The sequence below is a fragment of the Lepisma saccharinum genome, chromosome 18 (assembly GCF_977018435.1).
Source record: "Lepisma saccharinum chromosome 18, izLepSacc3.1, whole genome shotgun sequence".
Classification (NCBI taxonomy): domain Eukaryota; kingdom Metazoa; phylum Arthropoda; class Insecta; order Zygentoma; family Lepismatidae; genus Lepisma; species Lepisma saccharinum.
The window spans coordinates 22,434,599-22,448,197 of record NC_139246.1 but is presented as its reverse complement, the minus strand read 5'-3'; the positions used below and the strand labels follow the sequence as shown (position 1 = coordinate 22,448,197).

Below are 13,599 nucleotides of genomic sequence, written 5' to 3'. Positions count from 1 at the left end.
CAATAAGGCGAAATGGATGTTCCTTCACAACGGCGTAAATGCTATGGGTAATAAGAGTCGTTGCGATTAGGCAAAGGCATCGGTGTAAACGACGCTTGATGAAGGGAATGGGACCTGTTGTAGATCCCCGTATGGGCGAGCGAAGGAAATATAAGGCCGGAAGCCCGGAATCGTGAGGTTCCGGCAAAACAACTGATGCTGGGGCGAAATAAGAATGTCTATTTAAAAAATAAATAACTGACCGTAGGAAAAATGAACGATATGTGTAAAATAGATAATGGTCAGGCCTATGTGTTGAAGCCGGGGAGGGGGGGTTACACGTAATGTAATCACGAGTATTAAAAATTACAAAAAGAAATGAAAGATTATACCAAAAATAAAAGGGGGAAAATGGATGGGGGGGGTGTTAATTCTACAAAAAAAAATGTTCATGGGAAAACAAGGTTTATTTAAAGCAGCTGTAAGAGGGTACGGCTGCTAGATATTGCCCCTCACAACGGTGTAAAAGAAGGCAAATATTTTAAGGGTTCGTCGGGGTACCAAGGGGACTTACAAGCGACGTTTTGCCATTGAGGGGGGGGGGGGTGTACAAAATTAACAAGGGAAGATTTGGTAAATGTTCATAAGGGCCGTACTTTGTAAAAACTTTGTAAAAACTCCGGGGGAATAATGTGCGTTGACGTTGGTTTAAAAAGAAAGATTGTATTGTGGCTGACATGAAAGGAGAAGTTGAAGTAATAAATTACAGGTAGTAAATTTAATGTGGCGAGAATTAAAATACGTAAAATAATTGGCTGCTTGCCACTAAAAGGGAGTGTGGAAGTTATAAATAACTGAAACATAATGTAAACGGTACCGCCGAAGGGCGGGTTATTTCGTCGTGGCTAGCCAAGGGAACAGTTGTGACTGTCCCCAAAAGGATTACCCCAAACGCTAATTCCCTGGGATTAACGTAAGAAACTTCGGAAGGGAAATGGCTAAGCCCGTAAGATCCAATCCCTGTATCAAAAATGCAATTCAAACAACAAAAAAAAAAGAGTGAAATAAATATATCGGCACGGATCAATTGAATAAACGGCTGTCAACTGTCAAGGAAAAAACAACTAAAGGGATGCTGTAACCTTAGAATGAAATGTTCGAAGTATAGCCCCATTCCACGAGATGAACGTTAAAAAACCCAACGTGAAATATCCGCTTCCATAACTTTGTATTGAAGTATATCTAAAAAAAACTCGGTTCTTAGAAAGTGAACGGATAGGAAATTGTCCCCTGGTTTGCGGTGAGTGCTATCACGAAACCCGGGTACAGTATGCAGGCTGTCAAAAGGATACTCTGCTCTGTTGTCGTAATTTGAGTCCGGAATTCCGGAACCTAAGCGGAACGTGAGTTTCTCAGGCGCATGCGAGGTCCGAAGTCCAGAATGCTGCAGGCGACATTTCGTTCATAACTCGTCTCGAGCAAAGTTTGTTCCTTGGCGTGGAAAGCTCGTGGGTGTTTCTAGAACTAGAACGCGATGGCTGGCAACACTAACTTTGGCGATAAAGAATCCGCGCTAGAGAGAGAAAGATATCACGGTCGCGAAGGACAGATCACCGAGCAGGTGCCGGGGGGGGGGGGGGGTGGCGGGTGCACGAAGTCGCCAGTGTCGTTGGAAGACACGAGCGGAGAGAAATCCCAGATCACAAGAAAGGCGACTGAAACTCTGTTCATTTAAAAACTGGGGCCTGGCAACCCTGAACGGATGCCTCTCTCTCCGAGCAAAGGTCAGTTATAAGATTTCTGCAACGCACAACAAGATCCGAGCAAGACATTGCGGGCACCTCGCGAGAGGTTTTTCCGTGCGGGAAGCGAGACACCAAAAAGGGGGGGGGGGATTGGCCGGTAGACGTTAACTGCGCGGAAAAGGTTGCGCGTCGCCTCTGGTTTGCCTTATGACGTAGGCAACAATCAACCGTACATTTAACAAAATGAGCCGTTTTTAAAAGCGAGCTGACGGCGGCGCTCGCGGCGTGGATTTCAATCGAGGTGCCTCCAGATTACCAGGCTGGGGACGAGGAAAATAAACAAAATGCTAGTCGGCGTTCAAAGCACGTTTAGGGCACCATTCCTGGTGGGAGAAAACAAGCCATCCCAGACCAACTCTGGACCCGAAAAACGATTTAAAAGAAAGACAAGTCATCATACGAGGAGTGGGCAATAAAGGCTATCGGCCCATCTCTACTTCGGGGACGGGGTAACGGCCGATCAGCGGACAGGTCACGCGCCTGTGTGTAAGACACCTCGACGGAAGCGGGTGGAGCCTGGTGCGAACTACAGACTGCGGGCTCCACAAGTAAACTGACGGGAGAGAGTTCGCTGACAGGGAGCGGCAAGGGCGGAACCATGACTGGGGGCCTTACGTCATCGTACTGAAGTAAGATTGGGGGCGGACTTATAATTTCCAAGACTGGGGGATTTTGCCCATGGGGGACGTGTCTTCGTGGAGTGTCGCCGTTGAAGCGGTAAAACCTGCATTTTCATATACGTGTAAACTATGAAAGCTACATTCACCTCCGAGATCGGTCATGCTGATGTCATCCACGTTCTGCGATTGAACTTGAACGGGTCGTCGGCCAGAGCAACGGTGACACAGGCAACTAAGCACTAAAAACAAACAAATGGCCAAGAGAGCTATGATAACAAACGTACCAAACAAATAGGGGTATGTAAAGGCTTGACGAATGAATTCTTTAAAAGTTAAGGCTTGCACTTGCGGGAAAAACATACTTAAGAATAATACGAAGAAAAATAACGCCATTCTGATAAGTCGGGCGCTAAAACCCCAGTTCCTCTTACTTGAACGGAACAAAAATATCTTCGTCGCTTACTTAGTGAAGGCAGGCCTGCCGGAGTCACTATTATTTATTTATTAATTGATTCGTAGTCTCTGTCGTGGCGCAATCTCTTTACAAAAATTAAAACGAAGTCATTGGTATAGCATTTATTTCAACGTATCTTGAATCGAAGCTGAGCAAGAATACAACTTGAGGGGCGTTAAATCAAGTATGTCCGCGCAAGCAATGAAAATTACCCTGTACCCAAGATTTTCGTTTCCCGTGCCGGTTAAGGAAAGGGGAAAGGAACAAAAGGGGTGGGAATGAATTTCTTCCACCTGTAATAAAAAAAATAATATGCGTAAAAATGTGAACGTATTTTGAAAACCAGTTTTAGTCCATCCACACACCAAATACGGAGAATTGAATTCTCGCTATTCATGGAACGTGTGCTAAGCACACGACATAGTAATAAATCAATACAAAAGCCATTGGTGGCTTAATTCGTTCATCCTTCCTGTTTTAAACAGAAAGTGTCCCTTCAGGTTCGAGCTCGTCAGCTGGACATAGGGGACGCGTAGGGGAAAAAATAAGCGCCGTTTATCTGAATTGTTAACTTATATCGTTGAGACTACTACACTGTGCGCTACATATAAACACTCTTAGTGTTATTTAACAAACTTTGCTTCTTCTGAGCCTTCTGGAATTTGGTGTGGGTGACTCACAGTGTCGCTAAGCGCCACTGTGGTGGTTGGCTCTAACTAATACTTTTCACAACATTTTCGCATAATAGGTAAATAGGTAAATAGTTATTGATTAGCCATATATATTTTAAGTTAAAATGAACCCCCAAAAAAAATTGCCTGTCTGGACGGCGCTGCTCATTGACCGCTGATTGTAACAAAAAAAAAGAGATGACCGGTTCGTAAGCTACGTAGGCGGGGGGGGGGGGGGGTCAACGTCGTTTTCGTCCTGGTGGTTTCTAATCCTGAATTTCGGACTCAGACGTGGGGGAATGATACAGTTTCAGCCGTTGTACGCCAATCTCCTCTATGACAGTAACGCCCCGCTTATTTGGATATTGGACACGATACGAATTGGGGTTAACGCGTTCTATTACAGTACCAGGCCCAGTGAAACGTCCAGAAAATTTTCTAGACGTTCCGATGCGCTGAGTGGCATCAAAAATAAGGACTTCATCGCCCTTATTAAACGAGATTTGAGAATGTCGTCGGTCATAAGCTGGCTTAACGGCTTGATAGCGCGCTTGAAGGTGTTCCGCGGCCGCGGCACACGCTTTGTCTAGGATTTTAAGTCTCGTTTCATTCTCAACGCTTGCACAGACGCTCCTGTGTAACATTGCAGACCAAGGAGTGCGTGGTTCGAAACCATGCAATAGATAAAATGCAGAAAAACGCAAGTTCTGCTGGCGGGCCGTGTTATATGAAAATAGGGCGGGGCCAAGATACATATCCCAATTCGTGTGAGCATTATTTACAAAGTTTTTAAGAATCTGCTGCAAGGAAAAATGTCCTTTTTCCTGGAGACCCAGCGGATTATGGCACGCCGTGGGCGCGAACTTGAGGTGCACTCCGAGCTTTTCATTCAACTCCTGAAAAAGCTTAGAGGTGAATGCGCTTCCTTTATCGGTATGGATGGTCTCTGGGATCCCAAACCGGAGAATAATCTCTTCATACAGAAAGTCGGCAGCCGTTTGAGCCGACACGTCGGGAGTCGAACGTGCGACCATATACCGGGTTGAAAAGTCAGTCGCCGTGAGTATATATTTATGTCTGAGCGGTCCTGAAGCGGGATAAGGGCCACTGAAGTCAATCGCGATGGATTGGAATGGTTTTTGCGGCGGATAAGTTAATAACTCGCCGGCCGGATAACCGGGCGGCTTCTTATTCGCTTGGCACACTGCGCATTCCCTGATTTTCCGCTGTATGAAGTTCTTCATAAAGGGAAAATAAATTTCTTTGAGGGCTCGATTGTAAGTTTTGGAAAAACCCATGTGGCCGCCTCCGGTCGGCAATGAATGGAGAGATTCAATCACCGTGTCTCGGAGGGCGGTCGGTATGCACAGAAGCTTCTGTGCACCCGAGGCCATTCGATGGAGCCGATAGAGCAACCCATTTTCGATGGAATGGTAACACGCCTGCCGTTGGAGGGGGGCGGGGGCTCGGCTGCCCACCCCCTGTGGATCCTCCAAAATGCGAATGATACTGCCGAGGGTTTCATCCGCGCGCTGATGAGAGGCAATATCAATGGTTTTATCCTGCATGAATAAAACCTTGGTCTCTTCCAGTTCTGGTGCGTCGTCGGTCGGTTCTATACCAGTATCCCGGGACAAGGGGTCCGCCGGATTTTGAGTACCGCGGCAATGGGAAACCGTAAAAAAATATTCATCTATCGATAACGACCAACGTAAGAGTTTAGGGGAGAGAGATTTAGCGGTGCGCAGATACGTTATACTTTTGTTATCGGTGAACAAAAAGAAATGGCGTCCTAGAAGATAGAACCTGAAGCTCTTTAACGTATAAAGAATGGCCAGCAGTTCAAGTTCAATGATCCCGAGCCTAGTCTCGTGATCTTTCAATTTTCGTGAGCAATACGCACAAGGGAGCCACGCCCCTTCAGAGTTTTGTTGCATCAATATCCCGGAAATCGCGGTAGTCGATGCATCAGTATAAACCCGAACTTCTTTGTCAGGCTTATACGGCAAGAGAACGGGGGCCGTAATAAGAGCCTTTTTTAATGCTTCAAAGGCGTCTTGTTGTTCCTTTTCCCATTGAAAACGCTTATTCTTTCCTACCAAAGCCTGAAGCGGTGCGGCTATGTCCGAGTAGTTTTTAATATACCGCCGGACGTAGGAAGTAAGACCCAAAAAGCGGCGCACCTGACGCACGGTTTTCGGCTGGATGTAGTGCGTAATAGAGTCGATAATCTTATCCGAGATAGAGTAACCGAAACGGCCAACTCGGTTCCCGAGGGCGATGATCTGGCTATAACCGAAGGAACATTTAGAAGGGGTAAGTTTCAAACCGGCCGCCTCTAAACACTTGAACAGTTGTTCTAGGGTGGTCAATAAGACCGAGAACTCGTCGGCAAAACAGTACAGATCATCCATGTAGGAGGCGAACGTGGAAGGATCCATTTGTGCACAAGCCAAGTGAATCGATCTTGTTAATCCTGCAGGACTGGTGCTTGCGCCCATTGCAGCAAAATTAAGTTCAAAATGGCCTTTTCCTGGCACTGTGAATGCCGTATACGGCTTGCTGTCTTCCGACAGGGGTAACTGAAAATACGACTGGTGCAAATCAAGATTACAATAGAAACGTTTGCCGCCCATTTGATATAGAGTCTCGTTGAGATCGTTCATACCAATCGCATCAAAGATGGTGTTCGAGTTCAGTGCACGAAGATCCTGCACCATGCGGTATTTCCCGTTACTTTTGCGCACGAGAAACACAGGCGAGTTGTAAGGGGACGTAGATTCCCGGATGACCCCTTGCCGTAACAGGGAGTCGATTTGCTCATTCATTTCTTTTCTCAAATGAATGGGCACCGGGTACGGCCTTGATCGGAAAACAACATCGTCTTTTAGGCGAATGCGGTGTACGTAATTTGTAGCTCGACCCACGTCAGTTTCGGACCAAGAAAAAACGTGGGAATAGTTATTCAAGAGCTGCAATAATTGTTGTTTTTGGATGGGCGTAAGGTCCGGATTAATGTCGAACTGCTTGTCAACCGGAGATGCGTGACTTGCATCTTCAGTTTCTGTCGTGACATTCACTTGAGCCGAGGTAGGAAATACACTGGCGGTGTCACTCGCACATTCCCCGGTCGGGGCGACCGGTGCCCCGGTGTGGGTCACCGGGACGGGGAGTTCCCACACGTCCGCAGCGCCGATACGCTGACCTTTGGGAATTATAATTCTATGCGTCAATGGATTGCTAATCCAAAGAAGGTTGGTCTGAGTATTTAAAATAGCCCGAGGTATTAATAAGCCAGATTTCTGTTGAAACGGCACGTCAGGTTCCAATAATGTGTCGGAATCGGCGATACCATTCACCAAACGCACAGGGATACAAAGGTGAGAGCGAGGTTTCACTACTATCTTCCTCGCCGCGACAAATTCGGGAGTGAGATTAGCCTTTATCATGTGCGCGAGCTTGATAGACACGTCGAACGCCCTGTGGGTAGTGGCCCTAAGAGTAGATTTTACTGGAGATCCAAAACGATACAGGGTGAGACGATTTCTATGGAAGTCTAAATTAGCCCTCTGATTCGTTAAAAAGTCGTTCCCCAGAATTACACCCTGTTGAAAATGAGGAAGAACGCGAAAGGGATGTCGGAATTGATATCCACCTAAGGAAAACGTCAAGAGCACGATCTCTTTTACCGCAAGGGGTGTGTTGGACACACCCTGTATGAGAGTGGGAATTTGGAAACGTTTCGCACTGGCTGGAACGTCCTTCGCACCAATTACAGAAATCATAGATCCGGTATCAAGAATGAACTTCTGTGATTGCCCGTCCAGCTCTGCACTGACGTAAATTAACTCCGAGTGGGGAAAAGTCTTGACGGAGAGACATTTAATCTTGGGGGCTACCTGGACGTCTCGTCTCCAAGTAGCTACTGGCCGTTTAAATCATTATCGGTGGCCTGACATACATCGGAAGTGTGATAGGGGTACGAACATCGGTTACAGCGGACTCCTTCGCGGCGTTCCCCTTGCTCCACCCGTCCGCGTCGCGACGCAGATGATTGAAAACTGGGAGATGCGGACCGCGAGTTACCACGCCGCCACTGTTGGCGTTGGTCATTTCGGTCAAACCTATTGAAGTTATTAGACCGGGGACGGTATTGGCCTTGGCCGCGACCAGAAAATGATCTATTATTATTATTATTATAGAATCTTCTGTTTGTCTGACCGCGATAATTATTGCGGGGGTGGTAGAAGTCATTCCGTCTTCCGTCGCCCGGCGACTGCTGGCCGTGAGACGGACTGGATAGCTCATCCAGCCGAAGAGTCAGACTCTTCAGCTGATCTTCAAGGCCCGTTTCTTTAGGGACAGGTTGCGGGTTCGATGTGGCCATCTGTTTGTGCTGGAGCGCGTCGAGTTGCGCTTGGAGGGCCTTCACCTGGAGATCAAGTCCCGGGGATTCGCGTGAGCGTGCAACCTCGGGAGAGAGCTCTGGTGCTTCCGGTCTCACGTGCGCGCTGTAAGGCGGCGATCGCAGCTGGGCGAGGAGGGAGTCGGTGTTCGCTTCCGACAATAAATCTTGGATTTTGCGCTTCCGAATAAGAAATTGCAATTTCTCTAAAGCCTTTAGATCCTGTACAAAATCCGGGACGGAAGCATATTCCTTTTTATATGTCTCCCGGATAAACTCTGGCTGAAGGCCTAAGGTGAGGTGTTTAATTTGAGTGGCGGGAGACATCTCGGGATCGAGTCGGTACAACATTAGGTGTTTGTCACGGATGTAGTCCGTGACGGCTTCTCCGTCCTTGTGGAGGCGAGCTTTAATCTGATCCTCCAATTGCAACTTGTCTACGGAGCCCGTAAATTCCGTAATCAGCTGTGTTTTCAGCTGATCATAGGTAAACACCCTACCTGCCTGCGCTGTTTTCCAGGCTTCGAATAAACGAAGCGCCGGACCCGCCAACAGCGCCGGAACCATTTTGAGTTTCGTCGGCGTATCCCAATCGTTAAGGGTGGCGAGACTCGCGACACGGTCAAAGAAGCGGCGAACGTCCTCGCCGGTCGTGCCGTTAAACTGCACGCCGTCAAGCATAAACGGGTTCAGAAATCCGGAAAAAGCCATCCTCGGGCGGCGCTGTGGGACTGGAGCCAAGGTACTCGCGGGACGCTCCCACGTGTGACGATTAAGCAAGATGGGGCTTCGAATTGGAGTTGATGCGGCCGTAGGGCCTGTGTCGTTAAGACGAAAGCTGACCGCGTTTTCGGCTAGAATCGCGAGATGATCGAGCGTCTCATCTAATTCGTCCGGGAAGGGAAGAGAACGAAAGGTGTGATTAAGAGGGTCGTCTACCTCGTTGAACGACATGAAACATACTAAAAGGAATAAAAGTCGAACAACAACGACAAAAAGTAAAGGGAAAGTTACTCAATTTTAGAAAATAAGCTCAAAAAATAACAACAATAATCTCGTTCATGCATTTCGCGGGGGGGAAATGTATGAAAAAAAAGCCGCGCAAAACCTCCACCACGTATAAAGTCTAAGAGGGGGGATCGTAGATAGGCTATGACAGCCTTTAGCCACTCGCTTGTTAGGCGAGAGGAACGTTGTAAAAGGAAGGGGGTAGCTCTGGAGAGCACGTCGACACTAAACTACAAGGGGACTAGCCCCGTAAATAAGAACACACGGACATATATTTAAACACTACCTTTGACTGAACAGGCAGGGGAAGGAAAGACAAGGAATGTTCGTTACCTGGAGTTCTACGGCGATCTCTTCTCCGCTGGTCCTTGGATCGACGAGGTCCTACTCTGAAAGAAAACGGACGAGGGAGCAACTCCGGGCTCCAAACTCTGTACTTTCGCCGACCGATATTCTAACGATAACTTTAACTTCCCGATTGTTCGTTTGCTCCTTTTTCTGAACTTACGATGCCTGTGGAGCTCTCTCGCGTAAACTGCAAACAACTAGCAACGGATTTATTTTGTAACAACTACTTCTCTGGCGAAAAACGGAAGACAACTAAGACTGAGATTTTCTCACGCGACCTATTTATGTGAAATTTGAACTATCGGCCGTTACGACGCTTGCTTCGATCGCGTCCTCTCGCAACGGCAATCCCGAGGAAGAACGCTGATTCCTGATTTCATTTCTAATGCAATGTCAGCGGAGTTTTTCCAACTCCGCTGAAGGACGCTGTCGCGGTGAGCTTTTAAGAAGCTCTTTTTCAATGCTTCAGCGGGACCCTTTTTATAACGTGATTAGCTTATTTATTTATGATACCCGGGTCCTAGGTTCGATTCACGTCTGCGGCGTGATACGACATATTTACTTCCATATAGAATGTGGTTGGGCTTCATATCTCATGCTCTTTTTCCTTCATTTTTCTTCCTTCTCCTCTCCTCTTTCTCTCTTGTCTTTTCCACTCTTTCTAACACCTTCTTCCATTCTTTGTTTAACTTCAGTCCCCCATTCCAGTTCATTGTGTCTTCTTCACCTTTCTTCTCTATTTCCTTGGCTTCCTTCCATTTTCTTACAAGCATTCTCTTCTCCCTTCCTATCTGCTTAGCCTCATCCCACTCTATGTCATGTCCTGTTTCTCTCGTGTGTTTAAATATCACATTTCTCTCTCTCTTAAGTCGTACAGACTTGATGTCCTGATCACACATCACCCTATGTGATTACTTATGAGGCCCAACGCTCGGAGACATGTTGCACCATGGAGAATAAGGAGGATACATTAAAATATAGTAAATTGTGCTCACCCATTAGTAACCCATGGGTACATTCTAATTCCAAGTAAGGTCTTCTATCTGCCTGTACAGACAAGAGTAGTACACCAGCAAAAATAGTGTAAAGACAAATATGGCACTTCTATAACAGTTAAAATAATTTGCAATTTTTATATTTTCACTGAATACAACTGAAATATATAATTTATTAGTAACAATAATTTACAGGGAATTAAAGGACAAAATAGCTGAAGCAGATGCTGCATGTGGGTTGGGTACTGTGTATCAGCAGATGGGAGAGTACAACACAGCCCTGCAGTTTCACCAGATGGACTTGTGCATCGCTGAAGACCTAGGCTTACCAGCATTGCAAGGACGGGCGTGTGGCAACCTTGGTGTTGTTCACGAATCCCTAAGGAATTTTGAAGAAGCTGTGAGGTTCCAGGAGCAACATCTCAGTGTTGCGGCACAGATTAATGATAAGGTGGCCAAAACAATGGCGTACAGCAGTCTAGGTGAGTAGATTAGTTATGGCAATGAGTACTTTAATATGTAATGACCCTTCTGTTGGTTCTCATTATAGATGGTTTTTCATTAAGAGCGCTCGAACTTTGAAATGAAGTAAAACAAATCGTGTAAGTGATATCACCATGCTTGTACTTTTATTTTGAAGCCAATTTGATGACATTATGTTTTAAAAATTATATCAGTCAAATGGCCGCACAAAAGTGGCTCAATTTCACTAATGACGTGACTTATGTTTGCCTTGAGGGCGATGTTAACATTTTTTTATTGGCCTAGATTGGATGGGATGGATCTGACAAACATGTGGTTTCAACAGGACGGTGCAACGTGCCATACTGCACGCGATACATTGACTTCGTTGCATGAGAAGTTTGAAGGCTTCGTTATATCGCGAGGTGGCAACATCAGCTGGCCTCCCAGATCCGGTGATTTAACGCAATTAGATTTTTTTTGTGGGGCTACGTGAAATCTAGGGTCTATACCGACAAACCACAGACAATTGCCACCCTCAAGGCCAACAGAACTCGCGTCGTTGGTGAAATTGAGCCACTTTTGTGTAAGAATGTCATCGAAAATTAGATCTCCAGGATTCATATAACCCAGAGGAGCCGCAGTGGCCATTTGGCTGATACAACTTTTAAAACATAACGTCATCGAATTCGCTTCAAAATAAAAGTACAAGCATGGTGATATCACTTACACAATTTGTTTTATTTCATTTCAAAGTTCGAGCGCTCTTAATGAAAAACCCTTTACATGTCAGTGGCTGAGAGTATTATTACGTTGAGTACCTCTTAGGGATGGACAATATTGAAAATTTGATATTGCGATATATATATGGTCAAGAAAACATAGCCACAGACGATACGATATTTTTTCTGTATCGTGATAAGTGATATGTTGTCTCCATGATATATATTGCCAAATATCATGATCGCTGACATGATATATATCACTAAAATATTGTGACAATATATTGCCAATACGATATATAATATATATATATATATATATATATATATATATATATATATAGGATAAAAGGAAGGAGGGCCACAAGGGCTAAATAAAAAGTGAAAGAGGAGAGAGGATACACTCACCGGACAAAGAAAAAATTGGAATTTTCATGATGGTATATCACATCTTTAGGAGTAGAGAGTCGTTGTATAATTAAGTGACTAGAGGGAAGAGTAAGCATGACCTGCAGTGTTGCCAGGTCCCGAAGGAAAAAAAAGTGTTGACAGTACCACAAAAAAAAATTTTAGTTCTTTCGCCTGGCTTGTCGAAAACTATGAGTGGTGGGGGGGAGAGGTTGGTTGGGAAAGGGTGGTGGTGAGGGTGAGGATGGGGGATGAGGGGCGTTACTGGGTGGCCTTGTTCAGGCCTGGAGGTGTGGTTGCATTAATGGTCAATATGTAGGCCCTCTCCCATCTTCTACATATTGAGGTGTTGGTGGATTGGGGCAAGGAGTGGACGATCGCTACCTGGAAGCAGTCATTAAACGGAATATTGTGGTGATTGGTGTGAATGGCAACAGCAAAGTCCAGGTTTTGGGTAGAGGAGCGGTGGTTGTTGATGCGGAGGTTCAGGGCTGTGGATGTTTCCCCCAGGTAGAAGCTCCCGCAGATGTTGCACGTGAGGATATAAATTAGGTTAGAGTTGTTGCAGGTTCCTTTGGGGTAGAGGGTGAATTTGCCGGTGGCAGTGTGGATCTGGAGGGTGCGGGAAGTGACAAATATGGGGCAGGTTTTGCACCTTGGCCGGTTGCATTTGTGGGCAGGTGCGAGTTGATCGTGAGTAGGTGGATTGTGGTGGACCAGGATGTTTTGGAGATTGGGAGGGCATTTGAAGACAACTCTGGGCTTGTCAGGGAAGATATTTCTGGTGTCAGGATCACTGTGCAGGATGGGAAGGAGGGAACGTAGAGTGTGTCTGATTTTGTTGAGGTGGGGGTGATATTGTGTGACAAGTGCAGGGGGATTGGTGGCAGGTTTCTTGGTGGGAGTGTATGAAGCTATGAGACGTATTCGCCAGTGGAGGGGTCTTCCCTACATTCCACCGCGTGACAAGAACCACCAACTAATATTTCAACCTTGCCCGAAACTCCCAACTAAATTCCTAAACCATTCAATGTGTTCTCGTACGTCTCGCCAGTAGCGCTAGAAGCTATGACTGGAGGGCCACAAGTTAAACTTATGTTCGTATAATGTGATTCCAAATAAATTTAATAAACTTCCCACGGAAACCACCTTTCGTTGTCGAATAAACGCTCGCTATAGGTAATGTGGAGCCTAACTTCCACAATAAATCACAAAGTCTTTCATTTATTTATTAACAAACTATACCTTTCCTTTAGGTACACCCTGTACGTTACGTTAAGCCAAACCTGATTAAGTCTTCAAGTTGTTAGTTATCAAATTTCATAACACTATCCGACTTTCTCATTTAACTAAAATGTACCCCCTTTTTAGGCACACCCTATATGCTGAATTAGACCAAACTCAAATAATCCTTCTGATTATTCATACGAATCTCGTGCTTTGAAATTTCATTTCTCAAAGTGACAGGTTATACTAAACTGGTATGTCACCTGGGATCAAAACCACTGACAATTCCCGCGAGAGATGAAACTAGAACTTTACTTAAGGCCTATGCCACCATACAAGATTCCCTTGAAATTACCATGGAACTATCATTCCGATGATTGTAAATATAAATTCAAGCTAAAACCGGTTAACTTGATAATAGTAATGTATGCCCGTAGATATCATCATAATCCCAATATTACCGACAATTCTCAGGATGAAAAGTGGGAGGTGGGC

The 13,599-nt window shown here is 45.7% G+C and overlaps 1 protein-coding gene across 2 annotated transcripts in view; it reads left to right on the top strand.

The window, feature by feature from the left end:
• LOC146002464 (tetratricopeptide repeat protein 28) overlaps positions 1-13,599 on the top strand; it is a 186,948-nt gene that overhangs the window by 137,507 nt on the left and 35,842 nt on the right. For both annotated transcript variants that reach the window (XM_083140323.1, XM_083140324.1), the window contains exon 11: positions 10,481-10,767. In XM_083140323.1, the coding sequence (XP_082996449.1) occupies positions 10,481-10,767 (287 nt within the window). The remainder of the gene's footprint in view (positions 1-10,480; positions 10,768-13,599) is intronic.